The sequence below is a fragment of the Homalodisca vitripennis genome, chromosome 5 (genome assembly GCF_021130785.1).
Source record: "Homalodisca vitripennis isolate AUS2020 chromosome 5, UT_GWSS_2.1, whole genome shotgun sequence".
In the NCBI taxonomy this organism is placed as follows: Eukaryota; Metazoa; Arthropoda; class Insecta; order Hemiptera; family Cicadellidae; genus Homalodisca; species Homalodisca vitripennis.
The window spans coordinates 62,842,305-62,855,106 of record NC_060211.1 but is presented as its reverse complement, the minus strand read 5'-3'; the positions used below and the strand labels follow the sequence as shown (position 1 = coordinate 62,855,106).

The following is a 12,802-nucleotide window of genomic DNA, read 5'->3' as shown; positions in this document are numbered from 1 at the left end:
GAGACAACAGTCTAGAGCCACGCCGGACGCACTTGAAAAGACCTCAGTGATAGCAAGACAAGCCATTCTTTGGATGCTAACCAGACTGGCTACCATCCTGGCCTCTATTTCTGGCCACCAGACGACAGCCCAAACATTAGTGCAGGTCTAACGACCGAGACATAAAGCCAATACAAAAGCCTTGGTTTAAGTCCCCAAGGTCCATCTATCACACGTCTACATTGCAACAAAGACTATTTCCCTCTGGTGACATCCCTTTCTAGAGTGGTCTCCAGTTCAGGACCCTATCAAGGATAACGCCCAGGTACTTGACCTCAGATTTTAATTCGATGAAAGAGCCTCTCAATAAGAATGGACCAATACACTCCAACACACACCTTCTTGTAAAGGCAACCATGGCAGCCTTAATGGGGTTGACACTAAGACCCATTCCATCACACCAGATTCCTACCATGTTCAGAGCAGCATTGGTCAGTTCTGTGACTGTTGTGTTGAACTACCATACCCCTGTGTGAAGACACTACTGCAACCTAAGGTTTGCAACCCCTAGAAGAACTATGTTTTGTTTTTCAACTTCCCTATAGCCTAGGACAATGAAATTTTAAATACTCATTCCTCATACTCTCAACAGATAAAATAAGGAATCTTCGTGAAGATAGGAGCTGAAATACCTCTAGAGAACTATATTTTATTTTTCAACTTTCTGCTGTTCCTGAAAGGTGAAATTTGAAAAACATATGTATTATGAAGGAAACAGGATTTTTCCGGACAGTTGCCATCGTTCAATACAAAAAAAAACCCGTAGTTTTTCTATGCAAGGTATGAGGCATACGTGTGCCAAGTTTTAACTTTCTGAGATATCAGGAAGTAGGGAAATTAATGATGAGTAAGGCTACAGAGATTATATGAATCACTCTAAAAGTAAATAATGTCAGTTGTTTTGAGATTTTCGTTCAAGATAAAAGAAAGTATTTTACAATAGGATGTTTAAATTATTACATCAAAATAACTCAAAACTGACTAACGTCCGCCATTTTGAAACAGGTAAAAGGATTTTGTTAATATTTTATTTTTAAAAAGGTCTAACAAAGGTTAATACCATTCTCAAGTTTCATAATTTATCTTAACTGGTTCAAAAGATGCAATTATTTTGATACAAAGAGATAGATGGAAAACTAAAGGTTTTACGATATACCTTCATATGAACTTCTTTTGCTCATTTTTATGTGTAGAACAGAATCTCAAAGTATTGGAACACTTTTATTGAACACCCTGTATATATAATTTATATTTTATTTATATTATAGTAATATTTATTTTTAACAACAGCAATAATCAGAGTTATTTTTTGATAATGTCAATTACAATGTAGTAAATGTTTAAAGAAAAATAAAGCTCTTGAATCTTGATTTGTAACACTGAGTTTGATACAAGTAAATCAAATAACCATTTAAAATTTCAATACTGCACTAAAACCATTTAATTTTAACATTTTCGACACATAAGAGGTTGCACCCACAGCAGTTTGCAGCACACATCAGAGTATATTAATATTATTGTATCTACTAGTATTAACAGTTTGAGAGCTCGTCTTACATCTTCTCATATTTAGTGGCACATGGCCTTGAGAGATATATCCCACTCAGTATGTTTCTAAATTGTTTAATTTGTTGTCTCCTGTAATTTGTATGGTAATATTCCCTTTGGTGAAAATATAAATTATATAAATACTCACTTACTTACATTTGTATATAAATTTTATTTTGCATTTTGTTCTTATATTAGATACATTGGTGTTTGGAATTACAAACAGATCTTTTATTACAACTCTTAAAACTAACAAACAGCATTATGATCAGGAGTTCCATTTATAAAGTTATACAGTATTTATATTATATTTTTATACAAAAATTATTTAAACATAGAGTATTTATATTCATATATGCTGAAATACAGTTTAAAAGACTATTTATAAGCTTTCTTGGATAATATTTAAAGAAAGATAAAAAATTTATATATTATAAACAAGTAAACATGAATTTTGCCAAGTAAACTTTTTGTGTCCTGAAATTGGCATGATCCATTGTGTGTTTTATATAAAAGAAAGAATATGACCTATTCATTCTTAATATAATTGTAATTTAAGAGTACTCATTTTAAAAACCAATTAACACATTTTTGTTACACCTTAGATTAAAAATCCAATCTTATTACAATCATCATATAAATATTCAACTTACAAATTGCTTTTAAATTATAAATATTTTTTTAATGTGTTATACACTTAAATAATTCTTTTTTTATCAAACCTGATTCAAAATGTAAAATTTTGCTTTTTCTAATTGGACATTCCCCGGAAGAGAGAGATTTTTGAGAAGTAACCTACCAGGCAGCTCGGCAGGAATGGTATACGCTGACAATGCTGCCCCATTCTCAGGCAGCCTCACCATCTTGGAAACAACAGAAACATGGAGGGTCTGCACTGGAAGCTTGGACGTGGAGTCCAGGCCTTCAGACACCTGCAGCAGGGAATACAACACCAGTGTTACCAGCATGTCACGCTACTGACACACTACTTTACAGAGGTAGATAAGCTTACCTTCCCACTGATAACAGCTACACATTGTCTTTGTGTCTCAACACTCACAATCCATAACGTTACAAGTTTTTACAATTAAGATTAAATTTACAAAAGTGAAATCTTTCTTTCTTATCAAACACTTGACAACCTGTTCTTACGTAAAACTAAATTCAGGTAGGTTAATAATGATTACATATTTTATTGTAGAAGACAAACAGAATTCCAAGATGTCAGCTATAAAGAACCGGCTTTAAATACTCCTTGGGTACGTTTTGTTATGATACTAAAAATTATAAAACTTTGAGCAAAATTGAAATTTTGAGATTATTGAGAGTTAACCATTTTAGGACAACAAAGATTTATTTAATTTTTCTGGTACACACTTTTGAAGTGACTACTTTTTATAAAGGTTATACACTAAAAAAAGACAAAGGTGAAATTAGGGAAAATGCAAACTTGTAACAAAAACATTATAAGTAAAGTATTTAAAAAAAGAAACATTTAATTTTGATCCTATTATTCATAACAAGATTGTCTACAATACAACTATTTAGTAAAAATGTGATTGGGCATAATATTAAAATAATATATTTCACTTTACTCCTTTTTAAACTTATTTCCATATAACAAAAAAATTATTTTACTGTCGGAAACAATATTTTTCATTTTCTTACTTAGTTTCTATAAGAGTACAAAATTTGATTTTGATTGGCTGCAAAATAAGAATAAAAAACAATTACACAAAAATAAAAAATACAATTGCCTTCACAATGATATATGCTGGAGTGACGCAATGTGAAAAAGATGTTGATGGACCTGTGCCACAACATGACCACATAAATGTTTGTAGAAATGTCATAGGATATATATTAGCTTATATAATCATAATTTAACAATGTTTTCTGATTCATAAACATTAAAATAAAAAATAGACTACTGATAGTCTGCTCGCCTTTTTCTGCAAAAATAGCGCACGCTTTGTATAATCCGCATTGTCTTCTTGGACATTACACTTTCCAGGCTATAAATAGCCAGCTTGTCCTAAGAGGGTTAACAGATTATTTATAATACATCTGCACTATTTTAATTTAGCAAATGTTGTGTAATGCATTTATTACCTAACATGAATTAACTCTACATCCAATCTATACTGATCCATAACAACTGATAGTCTTATCTGTAACTAACAGTTAAACATTTCCATGGCTTTTTCCTCTCAGTAACATTTTTCTCTAGTTAATGGTTAATGGATGACTCAAATAAAACATGGTTTTACAAGTTTAGTTCAACATTTTAGTTTTAGATTATGTAATTCCAAAATGGCTATTTTCTCTTTTAAAACCACCTTTAAACCTGTTCTCCTTGAAAACCACCTTTAAACCTGTTCTCCTGGACGGTTTAGCTCAAATTAAACATTTACATAGTTTAGTAATTTGTTTAGTTTATAATCTTGAAAAGTTATAATGTCTTAATCATAATTTATATACTTCATAAAAAAATTAGATTTGTTCAACAAAGGCTATAATCGGGATTTTATTTTCCCTTTTTTTCTCTTAACTTTAAAAATGTGTGCCTTTAAAAGATGGTAAATAACATGTGTTATTTACACGATTGACTAGCTAAAATGGGATTAATATTGATATTGACATTTGAAAACAATTTAGAACACTGACAGTTTAAAATCCAGTTTATAAATCAGCTGTCTATTCTTTATTGACACTGAGATTCTAGCAGCCAGTGACATCTGCTAGTTGGCTGAAAAATTTCAAAGGGCTGGAAAATTTTAATTTCTGTTTGTCTGCCTGTCCTCACAATATCTTGCAAACAAACTGACCTACAGACATTAAATATTGCATAAAGTTTTATTTCTGTATAAGCCATTAAATTTGATGACGGCACTTCACTCCATGGACATTACGGGTAACCATGATGGCAACAAGAAAGTCTCAGAATAAAAAGTTTGTCAAAAAACCAAGTAGAATCTTATGACATTTCAATATGTGACACATTAACACATACAGCCTAATGCAATAAGTTACAGAAACTTTGCATGGGATCTCAACAGAGCCCGTTACACAACACATGGTATGACATTTCTCTATTGTGGTACTATTTAATTACCGTTAATAATGAGATTAGGATTTTTAACAAAGCTTGTGTGATAATGCAAAAGTATTTTTTTGTTTGTTAAAAAATACATAAAATAGATGCTGACTCAGTGGTTATTAAAACAATTGTGTTAGTAGTTTTGAAGTTGTGTGCAATGAAGTGAATGAAAATATTATTCTTTATAACCTAAGTAAATTACAATTTATTTATTCTATACAAGTAATAACTCAAATAAGGATTCCCTCCCTTTAGGAGGCTATTTGATATGGTTCAAGAAATTGATAATTAATTTCTTAAACCAAAATATGAATATATATATATATATATATATATATCTTATATATATAAAAATCTTGAGTCACGATGTATGTTGCCAATAAACTCCAAAACGACTGAACCATTTTCAATCAAATTTCACATGTATCCGTAATTTAGTCTAACTTAGAAGATAGGATAGTTATTATCTGAATTATTCGCTTATGTCGTGAATATAAACGAATAAAATGAAGAAAAGTTTTCAAAGCGCCTGCACATCATAACCTGCAATTACGAGATAGATACGTATATTAAACAGTGAAACACTATTTGAAGGCGCTAAGTTATGATGTATAATTGTCTAAACTAAATTTTTGGTTGAACTTAAAGGTTGAGTGGTAGACCACTTTGTAATAAAATACATTATGCATGTACAATACATTTTTGACATATTTTCTTGATCGTGACATCAAGGTAAAATCTACATCGGGGTTGGAAATATAATTTACTTCAACCAGAAATGCTCATACACGGGCAAAACTTACGAAAAGCGAGCGAAGCCGCGGGAAACAGCTAGTATATATATATATTGATAGTTTTAAAAAAACAGTAGGTTATTTACTACCAGCAATATAATTGTCAATGTTTATTTTTGTACACTATTTCTATTCATTTTTATGTTGAATACAGATACAAAAATTGACATCACAGTATTTTTACCTTTTTTCCAACAATACCCCAAAGGAATTAAAAATTAAGATGAACATTAGGAGCAATGTACAAAAGATTTTAAGCAAAATTAACAAAGTCACTGGCCAACCGCTATGTTTTTAATTAGAGCTTTAACCCATTGCGGGCTAAAGGCACACACGCTGTGTCCTCAGGTCTGCATTTAGCAATAACCATTGTATTTCTTGATATTTCAACAAGAATGAGTTTAGTATTTCACTCTCAGCTAGGTTTGGTGTTTTCGCAGTAATACAATAAACATCTGATAGAATGAGCTCAGTTCTTCTGTTACATTAGTTTTTTTTAATATGACGGTTAGTCATATGTTTTGTTCACTTCAGAGCTTTACATGAATGTGAATAAAATATTTTGGTTTTCTGATACTTCAGGTTTATTTTTAAAAGAAATTTACAAACAATGTATACTTTTTATTCATCTATTTTTACAGAATAGGAATTAGTGCAGTCAAGAATTACCACAAGTAAATTGTGTACATGTCACAGACTGTTTGCTATCGCCGTACTATCTGCCACTTCAAATAGAGGGGTGTAAGTACAGTTGATACTAATCTCCTGAGCTATCAGTATGATGGTTTATGTTTATGTGAAAGGGACCTGATTTTGCATTTCTAGACGTACAGAAAAATAACACAATAAGTATTGACATTATACTTATTAGTAATGTTTTGAGTTTTTACTTTAGTTTATTGTTTATTTATTACATAGTAATACAGTTTCACAAAATTATGAAAAATAAGGTCCAATCATTGTTTTTAACAATATGAAAAAGAAAGTAAAAATACTGTTGCATTATACACGGAAGATTTCATACTATTCATCCAAAGATTTCATAATTTTTAAGCAGCTAAGGATGAGATGGTTTTTCTAAATGATAATGAATAAGCTTTGTAAAAGGAGAGAGGCCTGAAAATCACTAAAGATTAAATAGGTAATTTTTGGAAAATCACCAAAAGATGTGTCCCTTTTTAATGTTTTTAACATTTATTTTAGCAACTTTATTATTTTAAAATTTCTAAGTACAACATTTATTCCTGTCATATGCCAAAAGGTATGATTCAGGAAAAAGGTTTTACCAATATTGTGACACAATATACATAATTACATTATAACTGTGTCTTTGTGCAAAGTACAGGAATGAATCAAACCTTTGTAGATGATGGAGACTCTGTTGATTCACGGGAGGGTGACAATAGCAAGGCAGATACAGCAGTCATGTTACCTGCACATAGGTTCATGATACATTTATTAGTCCTTAAAACAGGACAGTACAGATAACAGTAACATTTGTAAATCACAAGACTTGGAATATCCTACAAATATTCACAATCTCAAGGACAGTTACATTTAAAATAAAGTTATGCTCTCTTCATACATCACTCCAGCTAAAACATAATTAGAGTTTATTGTAATCTATTAAATTCACAAATTACAGTAGAGTCCCGTTAATCCGACCTAATTGGGACCGAGCCCTATTCGGATTATGTGATTGTTCGGATTAGCCAGAATTACAGAATAATGCGGTTTTAAACTTGAGAATTGGTCTATTTTGTTATAGAGTTATCAACATTGTTTATTAAAACATGTTTTCTGACTCTTGCATTGTATTTCTTGACAAATAAACGTGTTTGCGAATACTAAGCACATTTACCGTATTTAGTGTGAGAGTTCTATTGTTAAGCAATGTGAGCTTACTGGATATTGTACGGGTCCACGCGTTCAATAGTTGTACGAAACTACGCGTCATCCAATAGACTCTCTTTAATGTGACAGAAGACAATAACTGAATTTATGTCTTTTAACAATTAATATTGTACTCAATAATAATATCAGTACTGTACGTCCAATTTTTGTTTGATTTCACTTCTTAATACAGTAATTTAACTGATACTTAACCTATAAGTTTCAATTTGGTACTGTATTTAACTTCATTATTTATGTACTGTACCATACACAATTTGTCTTAATAAAATACTGAATGTCTATTTAATTAAAGTTTTATTTGTTTATGTACGAAATGATGCACCAATTTTCATTTTTTATGTAATTGGTTCCTATAACCGTTCATTATCGTTATAAATAATTCCTCCTGGACCTGTTCGGATTAGCGGGACTCCACTGTATTGTATTTAACAAAACACAGTACCTAACTAAAATGTTCTTTTGTTTTCAACCTTCACAATATTGCTGCTATGGTTATGGCTTGGAAAAATAGCACACATGAGAAGTTAACGTTGAAATGGTACTTATAATATCTTTTAGCATGTGTTTCATAGAGTAGAGGTATATGATGGTTAAACCCTATCGTGAAATAGGACTGTTTTCTATCTTTTCAATTGAGAAGATTGCTGTACATTTGTTTGATGAGATAAATTTATAATTTTATAATTTTTCTTGTGTATTGTAGTATGTGAGGTGCACTAGAACAATACATTTTTAATTTCACATGTATTAAAGCTTAACCTGAACTCTGGTGAAGCAGGCTCAGAGGCTCAATGAATGGCGAAAGAATATGAAAAATCATGTAATAGATAGTTTCACATTAATACACTTAAACTATCACTATTCACATAAATGAAAACAGATTATGTGGCAATCAGCAAATTTTATTAAGGTTTTAAAATAATTTTAAACATATTTAAAATAGAGAATCTAGGGCTAAACTAGATAAGATGTATGCTGGATAAAAACATACAAATGGTCATGGATACTGTTGAATCAAGTCAAAGAATTTTGTTATGTCATATACCCTTAGGTTTTTTTTCAGCCTGTTGCCCCTGAGATGTCTCAGTAATTCTGGAACAGTAATGTGGAATTTACCTCCAATGTAGAATGGTTTCTTTTCATATAATGCTGTACGATGAAGGGGTAGGATGTATTGTGATGCATGTCTGGTGTTGAGTGTATGTACACTGCTTACCGTAGGTAGCTCAGGATTGATGTGCAGAACAGCAGCTAGTATATAGAGTGCACTGACTAAGGAATCATTGGACAAATTGTATACTGAGCGATTTAAATAACTCTGCAGCACTCTTTAACTGGTTCTCTTTTCAAGGACAAGAATACAAGAATGTAGGTTACGTTCAGTGGTTACTAATAAAAATAAATTATAGTAATAATAATAATTTAGTAATAGAACTACGATACCTAGTACAAAATGTTGGTCTGTTCAGTTTCACTACATATTTAGTTTGAGACCGATTGAAAGATTAAGCTAAAGACAAAACAAGTTGACAGAGACCTGCAGATATGCAATCTCCCTGTCTGTTGCGTAAGTAGCCGTCATCGCACACACAAGTGCCGGTGGCCACACTGCAGTGCTCGTGATCCGGACAGTCCATCATGCACACTTTGTCCAAGCTACTCTCCGCCATGTCCAAGTCTTGTAGGTTGTTGCTGAACCACAGTTTGTCCCTGTAACACCAAATATCTTGTTTTAGCCTAAAAAAGTCAAGTAAAACAAATTTCTTCAGATCGAGCAGTTGCAACAAGTAAAACTCAAACTTTTATAAAAGTATATAATATTCATCTACTTGTATAAAGTTCTTAAATCTGCTGACAAGACGCAAAAACATTTACCGCCAACATTATAGAAGCTGCACCTGAATGTGCATTTGTTTGGTAATAGATCATTCAGGAGAAATGTGCACTAAAGTCTTATACATATAATAAATCTCTGCACTGCCAAGTTACCACTAAATACAGAACTATGTTTTATACAGGAACATTATCAATATAATTGGAAAAGTTTCAAAAACTTCCATTATATGTAATAATACAATAGTAAAATCATTAGTTCCCTGTACTGTTTTACAACATGTTGTTTTCCTTCTTATCAGAGCAAAGAATGGTAAATTCTAAGCATAAATATTTGGCTATACTTGGGGCCACTTGAAAAAGTTTCAAATTTGAACATTTTGAACTGTTCCTAGAAGTTTTCATTTTTCGTGAACAAAAAATCTTTAAAAACATCAAATAATACTTCCCCTTATGGTGATACTAAAAATCATAGCATTTTTGTTTGACTTAATATAGTTCAGAATTGGAGGACTATGTTAGAGAGTTATTTGTATGAAGCTCTTCTCATAAAAGATGGAAAAAGTAAACTAAGGCTACGCAGGCAACTACTACACAACACACAACTACAAGTGGCTACTTGGCACTATACAAGGTGTGGCTAGAAAGACATCAGATTAGTATTGTTGTAGCCACAGAACAAATGCAATAACGCTGAATATTATACACAACACCATCACTCATAATGTTTTCTCCACTGATGGATTTCTGCTGCATTATTCCATTCTGCATGCAGGAAACAAATAAAATTTCACAATTACATTTGGCAGGAGAATCAATAGAGGCAGCCATATTTATGCGACTGCAGCTCAGGGCAAACTAGCTACTTGAACTCCGGCAATGACAAATGTTGTAGCGGGAAAGATACGCGATTGACTACTGCGCACACCGTGGACCTTCCACGTGTCTGACCGTCATATGGTGTGAGATTGGATGTAACCTTGTAAATGGATACATACTACGTAAAGAGTTAAACACAGACATAAATACACACATTATTTTGAATTTATTAGAACCATTAAAACCATTACAACAGTTTTATCTTGTAAATTTGATTTTTGTAACGTTTTAAATATCAAGGTTATTTTCTATAGTTTACCCATTCCATCTTCCATCTTTATCACTGTATCGTTACATTGCCTACCTCTTTCCATTCATTCCAATCAGATTTTTACTATTTTATCACATTTCACACTAAGGGGAAAAGTTCATTTAACGCTCCATACAGTCATGGTTCTTCGGCTATCCATTTATGTCTTATATGTCATCTTTCTCCATTTATCAGCCATTACTTAGATTCTCCTGATGAGATAACAGCTAGGCTGAAAATGGTGCTGAACTGTTATGGATCACACTTAAGTAGTGTGATTCATGTTGATTATAGAAGAGAATTACAATATCCTTTTTCAGACTGGAATCAATAGAGCTCCAAATTCTACCTCATAACAGATTTTGATGTCAAAAGCATAAATTAGTAGCTTTCGGAATAGTTGTGTCTGTTATCTCCCACTTCATTCAATTAAGTGTACTATTTGGAATCCCTCAAACTCAGGTATGTCAAAGTGATGTCTGCAAAGCTGTGCATAACAGTCAGGCACTGCAATAGCAAGATTACATGTTTCTTGGGTTATAGCTTTAAATAAAGATTTCAAGGATTATGTACTCCAATCATTTTTTTGTGTGAGAAAATAATATGAAAATTGCTTAATTCACCTTGAACTTAGTCCTGCATGTGGAGGACACATTAAGAGTAATAGTGCTGTAAGAAAATGGTGCCATTTGTTTTGGAAAGGTGGACAAATGTCCTAGTGAAGAAAGAAGTAAATGACCGAACATTTATCCATAATAAATAGTTTAAACTGATAACTGTTGTCTGTTGTTTTTCAACAGAAAAGGAGTACGCTTTATTGATTTTATGTACAGCATTACAATAAACTCTGAAGTTTACTGTATAAACTAAACAAGCTCAGAAGAGCCATCCAGAACAAAAGACTTGAGATCTTGAATGTTAACCATTCTTCTGCACAAAAATCTAGGGTACATACTGCCTGCCACACATGCACAAGAGTTGAAAGTCTAGTCTCTAATATGTAAAATGGTTAACAACTGTTTGGAAGAAAATCAGCAAAGCCTAACTTAACCCACAGATGGTAGAATTCTACAACTAAAGCACTACAAAATTTGTTGCTTGATATGAAAAGTGCCTTCAAGCAGGATGCAAGGTGAGTTACAACTCTCAGCTTTATGTTTTATACAATTGAAAGAATCTCTTGATTTGTACTGACATTTCTTTAATATCTAAAAGAAACTTACTTTTTGAACAGCCCTTATACAAGTGCAACATTATATAAGACTTACCTAGAGTAGTCGACAGGCGGTGGCATATCCGAAATATCGCCCCAGCGCCCCCCGGCATTGACAGGTCTAACTAGCACCATGCGGACATTGTTGCCAAACTGGGGCTCTTCCCTTAGCACTGGTTCACATAACGAATCACTCTCACACTCAATCTGTCAACATTGCAATAGATTAATCATAATTAATGACAGCCGTTTACTTTACTTACAGAATGAGTCAATAAACAATGAATATTATATTAAAGTACATAGACATCTGCATACTTCATATAGTATGCTTGCAAAGTATAGTAGTTAATTAAAGCTTAAAAGAGTAAAGCTTGCAAAGTTCATCAGATGTACTGTACTCTATACAACTTTACCATCCAATATTTATGATTGATACAAGAACAAAATTGTCTGTCTTATAAATTTTCAAACTTATTACAGCAGATCAAAATATGTACAGTTTTATTCTTGTTATTTTAAACACTTATCTGCATGGATACACCTACTATTTGAAACATTGGTTACCAAATTTACCTTAAGATATATATGTTCAGTTTAACTAACCAGAAAACAAGTTTCTTTGAACATAAAGACGACATTGCATGATGGTTTTTCACAGCACAGAGCCACACAGCTGGGTGTTGTCACAGCGTCAGAGTTCTTCTTATAGACTCCAGCTGATTCATTGCCTCGTGGAACATAGCCTATCAAAACTTTCGGCAAGAGCTGGGGACAGTCTCGCCATTGTGGAGAGTCAAGATCTAGTTGGCATACAGCTAGGAGCAGGAGATTCCACCCCAAAACCACTTGGAGATGTTCACCCGCCCTCATGGCTGAACCTACACAAAGCAAATAGTGTCAGTATCACTTTACCCTTAACTGAAATCTTAAACTTCAAACCTCATCTGATGTTAATTTAAATTGCTTTGAAATGGAAAGAGTTGATTAAAACCTTAAAACTGTAACTTATGCATGTTGAGTGTTCTGAAACAGAAAGGGCAAATTAACTGCCGGCTATCCTATTTTTTTGTTTTGTTTTTAGACTTCAGTCCTTACTCTGATGTCCAATCACTAGGCTTGAATTATATTCCGATACACATAATGTGTTATGACAGAAATATGTGCCATCTGATGTACAAAATAAGTACATAAAACAAAATATTTACACACTTTAAACTTATAAAACAGAA

The 12,802-nt window shown here is 32.3% G+C and overlaps 1 protein-coding gene across 1 annotated transcript in view; it reads right to left on the bottom strand.

Annotated features, from left to right (window-relative positions):
- LOC124362300 (dyslexia-associated protein KIAA0319) overlaps positions 1-12,443 on the bottom strand; it is a 59,887-nt gene extending 47,444 nt beyond the window's left edge. The window contains exons 1-5 of the mRNA XM_046816677.1: positions 12,177-12,443; positions 11,626-11,777; positions 8,933-9,105; positions 6,840-6,913; positions 2,387-2,519 (exon numbers count right to left, since the gene is read on the bottom strand). Coding sequence (XP_046672633.1) covers positions 2,387-2,519; positions 6,840-6,913; positions 8,933-9,105; positions 11,626-11,777; positions 12,177-12,443 — 799 coding nt within the window. The remainder of the gene's footprint in view (positions 1-2,386; positions 2,520-6,839; positions 6,914-8,932; positions 9,106-11,625; positions 11,778-12,176) is intronic.
- Between the last annotated feature and the right edge of the window lie 359 nt (positions 12,444-12,802).